The 14,202-nt window shown below is 40.7% G+C and overlaps 1 protein-coding gene across 30 annotated transcripts in view; it reads left to right on the top strand.

The window, feature by feature from the left end:
* Positions 1-14,202, top strand: part of Magi1 (membrane associated guanylate kinase, WW and PDZ domain containing 1) — a 612,319-nt gene that overhangs the window by 468,942 nt on the left and 129,175 nt on the right. For all 30 annotated transcript variants that reach the window (XM_021190697.2, XM_021190696.2, XM_021190700.2 and 27 more), the window contains one exon: positions 5,938-6,057. In XM_021190697.2, coding sequence (XP_021046356.1) covers positions 5,938-6,057 — 120 coding nt within the window. The remainder of the gene's footprint in view (positions 1-5,937; positions 6,058-14,202) is intronic.

Genomic DNA, 14,202 nt, shown 5'->3' with positions numbered 1-14,202 from the left:
CTGCTCCTGAGGGCACATCCACCATGCTCAGACCCGTCGTCCCCCTGTGTAGGCTCCTTGTTTTCCCTCCTTATTTTATTTTATTTTATTTTATTCATCTCGTTGCAATCCATGCTATCACAACTTATCTTAAATATATAGATTTTTTTCCCCCAAGAAACATAGTCAATAAGGACAAAAACATAGTCTTTGACTAGATCATTTTTGAAAGCATTTACGGGCTTTTAAATGGCAGATTTTCAAATAGTGGTTCAAGATGTCTTGCTGTTTAAGATTAGTATGTTTCTTGCTATTTTGAGAGCTAGAAGTCTTTAGGGGATTGTATCAATACACAGTGTAAAACCAGCAACTCAGATTCCCTTTTGGGAGAGGAATCCTGGCTAGTTTGCTGGCTATTGGCAGCTGTTCTTCACATTTAAAAATAAATAATATTGAAATCAGTCCCACAGGCTCAGTAGTGCCAACCACACCCCAATGTGGGTGTATCTGTACATGTTTGTATGTAGGTGTGTATAGTTGTGCATGTGGAAGCCAGAAGTGGACTTTGGGCATCTTTTCTATTCTCTCCCTATCTTATTTTATTTTATTTTTTATTTTTTTGAAATGTAGTCTTTCTTTGAACCTGGAGCTCACGGGTTGATTAAACTGGTTGGCCAGCAAGCTCTGATCCACTACCCATTCTTATATTGGAATTACAGACTAGAATTTCTTCTGCTCCTGGCTTTTATGTGGATGCTAGGGCTCTGAACCCAGATCCTCATGTGCCCATGGCACACACCATATCCTCTGAGCCATTTCTTGGACCCAGGAACCACTTTCCACATAGTGCTAGTGCCTACATGTTAGGTAGCACCAAAACGAAGCATTATCGCTCTAACGGAAGGTTCTGTTGTCCGAGCCTAGTTTAGAATGGGAGATGATAGGAACTGTTGTCATTCAGATATTTTCTATGGCTGTGGATGGGTTACTTTCCCTGCCTGAATCTCAGGCTCACCAGCACAGGGAATATAACAGTAATCCAACTTCTTTGTGCAAATTAAATATACTGTTGATTAAATGTGTAATGCCTTTTTATATGTAAACATCTAGGAGCTAGAAGCTGTTGTTTTCCCCAGTGTTTGATAGTCTCCTTTTCTCAAAGAAGAGAAACGCTGTGTTTATGCGCTTAAAGCTAATAACTGGAAGATATTGCTGGCCTGGTTTCCAGCTCGGCAAACAGAAGGTAGCATTTTAGGCTGCAGAAAACCCGAGTTTGTTAGCCTGGTATATTTGTATGTGTCTTCCTAGCATGATAGAATTTGTTTTACTTCTCTTCTTTCAGGAAGTAACCCTTCTGGCTTTGTTAGAAGCACGGTTTGTAATAATTGTACCCACCCCAGATGGCTCCCGAAATCCCTTTGAAATGCCATCTGTCAGGCGTGTGTCCAGCCAGCAGCCTGTCATTCTGTTACAAGAAAAGAAGAGGCGGAGCCCCTCCCTATGGCCTTTTCCCCAGCATCCTCTCTGAATGGATCCTGGGAAGCTGGCCCAGATCCAGAGTGGGTTGCTCAGAGCATCCCTGGGAGTCACCCTCTTGGTAGCCTATAGTGAGGACAGGTTTCGCCTGGGTAATAAACCCTGTGAGTCCAGTGGGTGGAGAGGCACCCGCCTTCCTACCTCCTCCCTGCAGCTCAGAAGCGGTTTGAAGCAGATTTGTTTCCTTGGGAAGACAGTGTCTCTAGCAGTTTCATTTCTCCTGTAAAATGTAATTTTTGAGGTTCCGTATTACTTCCAACCCTTTCAGGAAATTAAGACCCAGGGGTGACTGGTTGTCTTTAAAGTAAATCTGGCAAATTGGATGAAGAAAAGAATTGGCAAATATGAACCAGGTTGGGCTGAAGGAGAGGAGGCCCTGTCTAGGAAGACATGAAAGGCTCAAGGACTCCTGTTGGGGTTTATTTTCGCCTCATCTTTTTTTTTTTTTTTTTTTGCATGGACCAGGTCGATGGAATTTGTGGATGCAGGCTGAGTGTGAGTTTATTACCCTAAGAATGATCCTCTAAGTAGATCCTCTCAAAGTATGTCCAGAGAGACTCTATCCCTGCCCCATGCTGGGATTTCCCAGGGTGCCATTGGCTAGTAGCTCCTTACAAGTTGCTGACTAGACACCTTTTTTGTCTTGGCTTTGGGACCTCAGCCTTCTTTGCTTCTTCCTCCTGTCCCTAGCATGGAAAGTAGAAGGGTTTCCTGTCCGGCCAGTGCTTCTTGACTTCTTCTCCTACTGATTCTCCTTGGATTGTCATTCTTAGGATTCCACCATCAGATGTCCCTGGCTTGCTAACTGAGCCCTCCAGATGTCTCGGTTTCCATTTGACCTTCAGATGTTCCTCCTCTTTACCAAAGGGTCTAATCTCAAATTTAACGCAGCCAAGGTGAACTTTTTGACCCCCAAGAGGGAGCTCTTGGAACAATTTATTCCATGATTTCAGTTTTTATAAACAACATTGCCCATTGGTCCAGGTTAAAAATGTTTTTAATTCTTCATTATTCTCTCTTGCATAGCACATCTAATCCACCAGAAGTTACTTTATCTTTGTCTTTAAAATGCAGACAGAGTAATTCTAACCTTCCTGATAGGAGAGAGGATTTTAAAGAGACACTTGTATTAACAGACTATTGAAACAATGCCTCCCACCCCCAAAAAATAAACCCACTAAATTTTCCCCGGAAACCTCATGCTGAGGAAAGAAACGACTGACATCCTAGTGCCAGCCAAAGGAGGAACTTACCTCCCCCCAGGGTTCCACAGTCCTGACTGCTTACTTTGCAAGACAGACTGGACAGTGGTGGGCAGGACCCCAGCTTCACTGGCCCTGCATAGTCATGCATAGCTCTTGCACTCTGTGTTGACCTCAGAGCAGCACCTTGTAGATGGATCTGGGGCTTATCAGACCTCTTGTTCTTCCCAGTGTGGCTCCACTGAATCACGGTCTTCCTCTGCCCTGCTAGACTTTGATACATAGAGGATGGTTGGATACATGGGCTCGTTGGAGCTTCCAAACACAGGTTTGGACCCTGAGAATTTTCAGTAAGAGTATAACAGGCTGAGTTACATGTCTTCATCTCTGTGTTTCATGTTCATGTGTATTGCTGTTTTGCCTGCCTGTGTGTCTGCGAAGCCTGTACAGGAGGTACACGCAGAGACCAGATGAGGGCATCGATCCCCTTGAATTGGAGTTCTGGCCAGTTGTGAGTGCTGAGGACCAATCCTGGATCCTCGGGAAGAGCAGGCATTACTCTCACCCACTGAGCCGTCTCTGCAGCCCTGCGTTGTGTACTGCTGATAGTCTGTGCTGTGGACCGTGCTATAGTGACTTAAGGATTGTGTGTTTTGTAGTAGCTGCTGGCTGCTGCTTACCGCCGGAACCTTCTGATCTCTGCCTCTCTCAGGCTTGGGCACTGCAACTGCCCCTGACTCACCATCTTGCTTTCCTTGCCCGCCTCCCCAACTCTACCCATAGTCAGCTCTCTCTCTGAAGAGTCAAAGATCTTTTAGAAGTAAATGTTGACTCAAGGCCCTGCTACGCTCTAACCATCCAGTAGCTTCCTGTCTTCCTTAGGAGTATAAAATGTGAAATATTTCTTCTGGCCCCATCCTGAATGAAGCCTCTTGCTTTTATTCTCAACTGATTCCCATCTTTTTGTTATAGCCCAGTGGTGATTCCCCAGCATGCCAAGCCATGCCCACACCAAAGCCTCCAGGAAGCTTGTCCCCCTGCCCGTGACACTTTCTTGACATCTTGCATGAGCCAGGCCTTTCCTGGTTCGTAACCCCAACTTGCCTCTGCACTCCTCAACTTGCCCCCTTCCTCCGCATCCCGTCTTGTAGGCTGAATGGCACAACGATACTTTCCAGGACATTCTTTTTACCTAAAAATAATACTCTGCACTTGTGTGCATATGTGCATATGTCTGTCTCACAGTAAAATGGCCAGTTTTCGTTATGGCAAGAACCTTGCTTTATTTACCAATGCTTTCTCTGCTTCCATTCTCACTTGACATGCACTGGGACCTCAGAAAATACTAAATAACTGATGCAAACAATGCATTTATATACACACATACATGCATTCATATTTGTATAATTGCCCATTGTTATAGTGGAATCCGAAGCATAAGAATGTAAAAACTCATTTAATTCAGGCAACATTAAAAACAATACCAGGTAACGGTGACTGACTTCAAGTGTTACCTCAGTAGATGTGTTCAGCGAACCTGTGCTATAAAAACTATTGTTAATCCCGTCTTGCAACAAGGACATTGAAAAGTAATAGAAACTAAGGACATGCCTAAGACCATGAGTGGAGAGCCAGATGGAAGATTTGTCCTTCCCATCCAAGCCTCTGCTCTCCCCAGTGGTATATGGTGCTCTTTATTTTCTCATGTATTAACTGCATGCTGGTATCTGAGTTCCTGCTTGTCTGGTTTTCTTTTCTGGGGATGGAACATGCTAAGCTAGCATTAAAGATCCTAGCTTGTGAGAATTGGGATAGAAATGTAAAGATAGCACACTACCTTTTTATCTGCAGGGAACCAGAAGTGGGACCCAGCAATGATTATAGGAGTAAAGTTATAAATGGTACACAGTAGGCTCTTTGCCTGGAAGCCATGTGCTGGATTTGAGAAACTACTGTTCCATTGGAAAAAAAAAAATTGAAGCTATCTTGTAAGACATTTGGATTTAAGGCATTTCAAAATTTTGGAACACTAAGAAATGAAGTACGAAGCAATTCTTAAGGGTTTTGACCTGAGGAAATTATAGCTACACAGTATATGCATGTCGACACCCATCTTATTCAGAGGTACTGGATGCTGCACAACACTCAGGGTATTAGAACCGCTGCTCACATAGAGTTGCTTATGTAATTCCTTTACAATTACAAGGAACATGTTCTGGGAAAAAGGCAAAGCCCTGCTTATTATACTGGTGAACTTTAAATCACCGCCATCGATGATGCTGTGTAAACTCAGCTCTGCATCTCATCCCCTAGCCGTAGGCTTGTAAGGTTGCCACAGGATCAGAAATCGTATTGTATGGCTCTGTTTTGTTCCTTATAACATTAATCACAGGTTCCCAGTACATACTGTGTGGTTGCATCTTTGTTTTCCCTTTTGGTGTATATGTGAACCACGTTCCCCTTGTAGCTTCCTTTCTTTGGTTGACACTATGTTGAAATGTGATAGATAGCTCTACAGTTCAGAGCCTGCGCAGAATGTCTTAAATTCTCTCAGTGGCACATGCCATCTCCTAAGAGAAATGGATACATTGATTAGCTGTTGAGAGTGTGAACAGATTAATTCAGGGGGAGTTTTCCTTTCATTCACGGCGTCCTTTCTCTGTCCTCGGAGCTCATGGGTGTTCACTTTTTACGGAGCATAAGACTGACCTGGAGAGAAGCAGCATTTAATCCCTAGTTGATGTCCAAGCACAGATTGGGCAGTAGCATCTCTGAGGTGCTGTGCCTGTACAGTGGTGTCGTTTTCTTCAAAGCCTTGTTACACTGGAATTTGCCAGATGTATTGAGAGTAAGGATTCCAATGCCTGTGATAACAATACAGGTAGATAACTTTGTGGCATTTACTAGAGTCTTAAAAGCAGATAATTGTGAGCATGGCCTGTGTGGCATTGAATTTATTTATTTTTATTTGCTTCTGCATTAAAAACAAAACAAAACAAATGCTAAAGCTGTCTACAGATTACCTGTGTTCCCTTTCCCCTGCTGGGGGGAAGGGCAGTGGAATTGGGGATGCTTTTCTATTAAGAAGCTGCTTTTCCTGGGCCCCTGTTTGAGTTCTAGGCAGGCCAGCTTACAGAGCAGGTTTGTTTAATTACTCAGGTTGGAACTCCCTGTTCTAATGGACTAATAGCATCCTGGGCCTTTGTCTTTTCTGCTGCAGGCACAACCCGGTCTCCCAGAGAAGGAGAAGTGCCTGGCGTGGATTACAGCTTTCTGACTGTGAAGGAGTTCTTGGACCTTGAGCAGAGCGGGACCCTGTTGGAAGTTGGCACCTATGAAGGTGAGCTCTCCAGCTGCCCTGGGGCATTCCTAGTGCCTGCAGTGGTCCAGGCAGAGCGTTTAGACTCTGGAAGAGTCTAAAGAAGGAAGAAGAGACTAACTTACCTAAGCATGGTTCCTGCCAGTAAGACATGAGAAAGCCTGAAGACTCGCTTTGCAAATACTTTTTCTCTTTTACCATTTAAGCGTAAGGACATACATTTCTTGGTTTGATGTGGACACACATACTATTTCACTGAATCATAGGTTGTCACTGTTGGACTTCTAGGAATTGTTTTTATCTTGAGGAAATAGGATTCCATTTTTACCAGGAGGTGGTTTTGCCTGGAAGTGTGTTTACACAGATCATAAAGAAACATCACAGTGTTTTCTATGGCGGAATGCTGCCTGCCTGGCTGGAATTCAGCGTGACTGCTGACTGGAACTCCCGGTTTGCTTTGGTTTGTTTGTTTGTTTTTGTTTATGTTTATGTTTTTAAAGTTCATTTGAGTATTAACATGCATGCATGTACACACCTGTGTGTGTGTGTGTGTGTGTGTGTGTGTGTGTGTGTGTGTGTGTGTCTGTGTGTCTGTGTGCTCATAGCTTCTTGTTTTATACAGAGGACCATGTGCACTGCATGCTTTTGATGCCTGTTCTTCTGTTTCTTGTTCTGTCTTAATAGGTTCTTGCTGTTCAGTAATAGAGAACGCCTTGTTTTCCTTTCTCAAATCACTGTATGGTTCTTCATATGAATGCATTATCATTTATGTACTTTTCTTCCTCTGGGTAAATTTTTAGGTTGTTTTAATTTTTTTGTAGTTTTTTTTTTTTTTTTACTATTTAAAAGTATTTTCTATAAGTGAAATTTCTATGCCAAAACCAAGGAGGGGAAAAATTCCATTTCCTTACTTGTTTGGGGATTATATTATAAATAATCTAGTATTATAAATTATCTAACTAGTTCTCTATGTGTGAGTCTTTTCATACCTAATTTTATAATTTTTTTTGACATCTTGTAGTTACGTTTACAGGGTACAGTTTCATATTTCATACATATGTAAGGATCAGATCATGACATATACTTGGAGCTGCAAGTCTGTAGGGCTACTGAAACCAAAGGTCATGAGTTCAATACCAGGCTGGACCACAAGTGATATTCATCATTTCAAATACTGATCTTTTGTGTTAGGGATATGTAGAATTCTCCCTACTGGCTGTTTTGAGCTGTGTAATTACTTAGTGACAGCCACAGTCATTCTATCATGCTACAGTAAATTGGAAGTTTTTCCACTTAGCTAACTGCATCTATGCTACTGCTAACTGTCCTCTCTGTTTCACATACTCCTCTCAGCCTCTGGTTGCTGCTATTCTCCTCTGCCCTCTCCTCTTCTGTTACACAGCTAGTGAGTCTTACACATGCAAGTAAGAACACGAGGTATCTGTCTTTCTGTGCCTGACTTACTCATCTAGCCTCATGTCATTCATGCTCATTCATGTTGATGCCAATGATGGAAGAGAAAGACTTCATATAATCCTGGTAGGTCTTTGCTTTTGTTTTTGAGACAAGTCTCATGTAGGCCTGGCTAGCATGATACTCAGTATATAGCTAAGGATGATCTTGAACTTGAAATCCATCTGCCTCCACCTCTCCAGTGCTGAGATTACTGGCACACTGGGCAAACATGTTATCAACTGAGCTACATCCTCAGCCCCAGTTTTTAATGACTTTCCATTGGGGAATATTATTCCATTGTCTATAGAAATTGTGTTTTCTTTAGGGTTGATGACTTGTTTTGACCTTTGTGAACAATGATAAACATGGGAGTGAGGATATGTTTTACATGCCAATTTCTCTTTGGATATCATATACATATACATGGACATCATATACATATATACTCAGGAGAAGCATTGCCGGATTATATGGTTTCATTTCTAGATTTCTAAGGAATTTCTGGGCTGTTTTCCTACTGGATATACAACTTATATCTTGGTTATAGCCACTCTGCCTGGACTGAGACAATACCTTGCTATGGTGTTGATTTAGTTCTGATAAAGACTAATCCTGGGGGCTGGTGAGATGGCTCAGTGGGTAAGAGCACCCGACTGCTCTTCCGAAGGTCTGGAGTTCAAATCCCAGCAACCACATGGTGGCTCATAACCATCCGTAACAAGATNNNAAAAAAAAAAAGACTAATCCACAGGGATATTTTAATGTCCGGGTTGACCATGTAAATGTCTTCAAAGTGTTACATTTTCTGGAAACAATATTGTAGCTTGATCATTCTTTGGAGTACTGTTATTCGAGACTGAACAGTATAATATGATACAATTAACTAGATTAAATTACTAATTTATTTATAATCTCTGCAACTCTTAAAATTTATGTGTATTGTGCAATCACAAAGAAATTTAAAACATTAAGATTAAAAAGCAAAGGTAAATAAAAAGATGATTATTGACCTGCCTCCCCCCACCCTGCCTGAGGACTATGTGCCCATTGCCTAGCCCCCTTTCCAGGTAGGGGCTCAAGACTGGTGCTGCCAAATCTACTCACGCTTGTGACTCACTCTCCAGCTTCTCCTCTCCAGGGAGGTACCCTACACTCTCATGACCAACTCTACCTGTTCCCCAAACCTGCCTGAGTACTGCCTGTCCCATTCCTAGCTACCGTTCTCCTAGTAGGGACCCAAGACTCCACTACAACTCCACTTAACCCCCTTCCCTGCCTGAAGGTCATATCTTGTGTTGGTCCTCGGCCCTCACCCTTACAGGCTTACACTGTCAATTCCACACTCTCTCTTGATGCCTAACAGGTAGTCCTGTGTATTGTAGTCCTGAGGATTGTAGGAATTCTTTTCCCCCCACCTTCCTGTCTTTTTCTTTCTTCTTTCTTTTCTCTTCCTCCCTCCCTCCCTCCTTACCTCCCTCCCTCCCTCCTTCCCTCCTCCCCCCTCCTTTCCTCTCTTTTTTTTTTGGGGGGGGGGGTGGGGGGGGACAGGGACAGGTTTTTACCCTGTAGGTCTGACTGTCCTGAAACTCATTCTACAAACCAGGCTGGTTTTAAACTAGATGAGATATACCTGCTTCTGCCTCTTGAGTGCTGGGATTAAAGGTGTGCCTAGCTATTACACATTTTTAAATCTGTGACATTGATTGTATGCACCATCAGAAACCAAACTAATTACTAATTAAAATATGACAAGGTGATATCATATGGAATTCTTTCTTGTTTATTCTTTCTTTCTTTCTTTCTTTCTTTCTTTCTTTCTTTCTTTCTTTCTTTCTTTCACTTATTTATTTAATATATTTGAGTACACTGTAGCTGTCTTCAGACACACCAGAATCCAGAATCCATTATAGATGGATTGGGAGCCACCATGTGGTTGCTGGGATTTGAATTCAGGAACTCTAAGAAGAGCAGTCAGTACTCTTAACTGCTGAGCCATCTCTCCAGCCCCTGTTTGTTTGTTTCTTTTATTGAAACACAGATGTTTTTGTACAGTATGTTCTAATCATGGTTTCCCTTTCCTCAACTTCTTCTCTAAATACTGAGTACTGTGTGTCCCATTCCTACTTAACCTTCTCTTGGTAGGAAACCAAGACTCCATTACAACTCCACTTAACCCCCTTCCCTGCCTGGAGATCATGTGTCTTGTGTTGCCCCTTAGGCCCCACTCTCTCCTGTACTCAAATACTTTCCCTAAGCCTAAGCTGAACTGGGATTATTCTAATGCCCCATTGATCATCAACACTGAATTGCCCCAAGACTATCCTGATACTGATCAATGTTCTGCTGATCTACAGCCCTACAGGTTGCAATAGCAGTAAACAGAGATTTAAAACAACAATTCAACAAAGAAAAGACAAGATTTTATATATATATATATATATATATATATATATATATATATATATATATATGAAGAGACCTTACCGAAGACCTAACTCTAGAGACCTAGGTCTCATCACCAAAACACAAACAATATGAATAACCAACACAATAGGTCACCACCAAAAATTAGTAGTCCTGTAACAATGTTTCCAAGAGAAGTAACTTAGATAATGTATAAGACAAAGACTTCAAAATGATAACAATAAAATAATTTAAAAACTGAAAGAGGATCTAAATAAATACTGAAATGGAGATAGAGAAAACACAATGGAATGAAATAATGAATGCAATTCATAATGTGTAAATAGAATTTTAAAAAGAGATGAAAGCTCAGAAGACATGCTGAAATAAAACTCAAAGGGAAACAAGAATTTCAGAGAAAAGACTCCCCAATAGATTTGATCAAGGTAAAGTAAGAATTCAGGTCTTCGACACTCCAGAAGAATTGGATCACTTAGTCAAAGAATGTGAAAGAATAGTAACAACAAAGATAACGAACACAATATACAAGGACCTCTAGGACAATATAAAAAGTGAAAGTACTCAGGAATAACATGTATAAAAGGAAAAGAGACTCAGATCAAAGACCTATTGTCAACAAAATCCAAGAAGGAAACTCCTAATCTAAGGAAGGAGATGCCTGTCAAAATCTAAGAGACATACAGAGCAATAAATAGATACAACAAGAAAGAAACTTTTCCTCATAACAGTCCAAATAGTAAATGTACACAACAAATAAAGGGTATGGAGGAGGAGGAGGAGGAGGAGGAGGAGGAGGAGATTTCAATATTTCAGTAGAGACTGAAAACCTGAAGTACTTGGATAAGTTATGAAAGACCAGAGATACCAGTCTACACTACTATACCCAGCAAATTACCAATTATACCAAAGGAAAAAGAAAATATTTTTCCTGATTAATACAGATTTATAGAATTTATGACTGATAAGCCAGCTGTGCAATGGAGATGGAAAGAGATTTAAACTTGCCCAAGAATCAAGCTTAACTTTATTTGAATAGAACACTAATTAATAGATGTCTAATAAGATACCATAAAGTAACAGGAATTAATATATATTGTTCAATAATAGCTCTTAATGATCTCAATTCCCCAGTAAAGACACACAGACTAACAAATTTGATTATAAAATAGGATCCATTTTTTTCACTGCCTCCAGGAAATACTCCCCACAATTGATGATAGATACCACCATAAGGTGAAATGATAGGGAAAGATATTAAATTATAAACAAGAGGAGTGGTTATTCTAATATCTGGGGAAATTGACTTCAAATTAAAACTATTCAGAAGGGATAAAGAAGAATACTTCATACTCATCAAAGTATTAATCCACTAACAGTATTACGGTCTAACCATTTGTGCACCAAATATAATCGCATTCAATTTTATAACAAAATCACTATTAGATCTAAAACTACAGATTGAGTCTAACATGGTGATGGTGTGTGGTTTCAGTACCCCACTTACCAATAGACCGATCATTAAATAAGGGGGGAGGGTATTAAAAGCCTATATTGAGAAACTCTGGAGTTAAAGAACATAATAAATCAGTATCAGGGGGCTGGTGAGATGGCTCAGTGGGTAAAAGCACCCGACTGCTCTTCCAAAAGTCCGGCGTTCAAATCCCAGCAACCACATGGTGGCTCACAACCATCCTTAACAAGATCTGACTCCCTCTTCTAGAGTGTCTGAAGACAGCTACAGTATAATTACATATAATAAATAAATAAATCTTTAAAAAAAATTAGTATCAGGACTTGACACATGTCTTAACAAATATAGAACAATTGAAACCACACTTTGCATTCTTTCTGATCATAAGGGAATAAACCCAGATTTCACCAGCAATAGAAACTATAGAAAGTACACAGACTCCTGGAAACTGAACAGTACACTACTGTATGACAGTTAGGCCAAAAGAGCAATCAAGAAGGAGAAGGAAAATGGGAACACAGCACACCAAAATTTGTGGAATATAGTGAAGATAGCCCTAAGAGGAAAGCTCAAACCACTAACTATGTTGCCTTGAAGACCTTAGGGAAAACATAACAAACAAAACCCTAAAGCAGTAGACAGGGGTGTGCTTGTTTGTTTTTTGTCTGCTTGACTAAGCTAGGGTCATTTGGGAAGAGGGAACCTCAACTAGAAAATGCCCCCCCCCCAATCAGATTAGCTTGTAGGCAAGTCTATGGGGGCATTTTCCTTATTAATGATCTACATGGGTGGGCCAAGTCATCTGTGGGTGGTGCCATCCCTGGGCAGGTGGTCTTGCACTATATAAGAAAGCACACAGCAAGCCTTAGAGAGCAGTCCAGTAAGGGGTGTCCCTCCATGGTTTCTGCTTCAGTTCCTGCCCCCAGATTGTGGGCCTTGAGCACATGCCCTGACTTTCCTTCCTTCGTGATAGACAGTAAGATGTAAGATGAAAAAAGTACTTTCCTCTTCATGTTGATTTTATCATGTTTTTATCACAGCAATAAAAAAAAATCAAACTAAGACAAAAAGAATGAAAGTCAGGGCTGAAATTAAGGAGGTGGAGGGGGGAAACAACACAAAAAATAAAACAAAGAGCTGGTTCTTTAAAAAGAAAACAAGGTTGGCAGTTTGTTAGCCATATTAACCATTAGGGAGAAAGAGGATTCAAATTAGTAAAATTAGTAATGTAATCACAACAGATACTGAAGAAGTTTAGAGAATCACAAAACATACCTTAGAAGTTTGTATTCCTGCCCCCCAAACTGAAAAGTTAAAAAAATGGATGAGAACAGTGTATGGCCTACCAAAGGTATATCAAGATTTGATAAAAAAATGAAAGTGTGATATGTTTACTCAATGAAATATTAGCTTTTAAGAAAAATGAAATTAGGAAATCCACAGGTAAATAGACAGAGCTGGAAACAATCATTCTGAGTGCAGTAACCCAGAAAGAAACATCGTATATTTTCTATCATTTGTGTATGTTACATTTGAATCTTCAGATATGTTTGCTTTGTTTGGAATATCCATAGATGTCAGGAAATTAATAAAGGGCAATGATGAGAGCTTTCAAGGGAAGAAAACTAGAACGAACTCAGTGGTATAAAGGGCTAAAGAGTAATAATGGATCAGGAAGAGTTAGTATGAGGTTGGGTATAGTAGGACAGGGTAGAGGAAGGAGCCAGAGAGAGAGAGAGATAAATAATACTAATGTTGTTCCAAGAAAAGTCATATGGAGGCCTACCACTATAGAAGCTTCCTAAAGTATATACACGCGCATATATCAAAAGAGTGGGATTACCCTGGAGCGAGGAAACAATGCCCCTACTAGACCATACACTAACAAATAAAAAGTTCAATGCTTAGAATGGGTTACCTGTTTTGAAGTTTTTGGCCAGTTAGGTTACATAGATGTCCAAACATTGCAAGTTACAGCCAATGATATTGGGTACCCTCTAGAACTTGATAATAAAACTGTATTGGTGGACAAACTATATACTTGAGTCAAAGAATGTGGGAAAAAAATTTCCTAGAGGAGGAAAGAAATCATCAGTCTTACCCATACTCTGATAGCGAAAGTAACAACTGGCCTGTAAAAACATGCCCACTGGGGCAGTAGTGGCATGAACATTCTGGGAGTAACCAACCACATTCTAATTGGATTTAAGTCCCACCTCACAAACCCATACAGATAGATCATAGGTACTAGGGGAGAACCTACTGCTAGTCTTTTGCTAAACAGACTTACCATTATGCCCATAGATCAATATATCTCGCAACCCTCATTAGAGAAACTCCTGTTTGTAGTAGATGGCTGTTAATACAGACATCCACAAGTGGTTTAGGTGCACAGAGTAAGAGACTGCAGAATGCTCACTCCTAAAATAGAAAGCTCAGGGATCATTGTAGAAGAGCGAGCTGAAGGATTGTAAATACCGGTAATAATGGATGACTACACCGAAACAGTTTTCTGGATATAGTAGGGCAGGTTCACATACAAACTCACAGTGATTGTTCCAGCATGCATACACGACCTGCACAAGCTCAAGTCAGATACAATCTCAGACAGGAGAAGGGAGGAGAACAGAGATCCCCCAGCCGAAGAGCTTTTGGCAACTGCTGGAGAATAAACAGATTTAAGAGTTTTACCCCTGGTAGATAGATGGTCATGCCGAGTGGAAGGCCTCCATCTAAGAATAGTTTTGCAGTACAAATGAGACTAGGTGGATTTTTTTTTCCAATTTAATTTTTTTTTATTATTATTTTCTTTATTT

The sequence above is a fragment of the Mus pahari genome, chromosome 2, assembly GCF_900095145.1.
Source record: "Mus pahari chromosome 2, PAHARI_EIJ_v1.1, whole genome shotgun sequence".
NCBI lineage: Eukaryota > Metazoa > Chordata > Mammalia > Rodentia > Muridae > Mus > Mus pahari.
The sequence above is the reverse complement of the archived record's forward strand: the minus strand, read 5'-3'. Positions and strand labels throughout refer to the sequence as shown.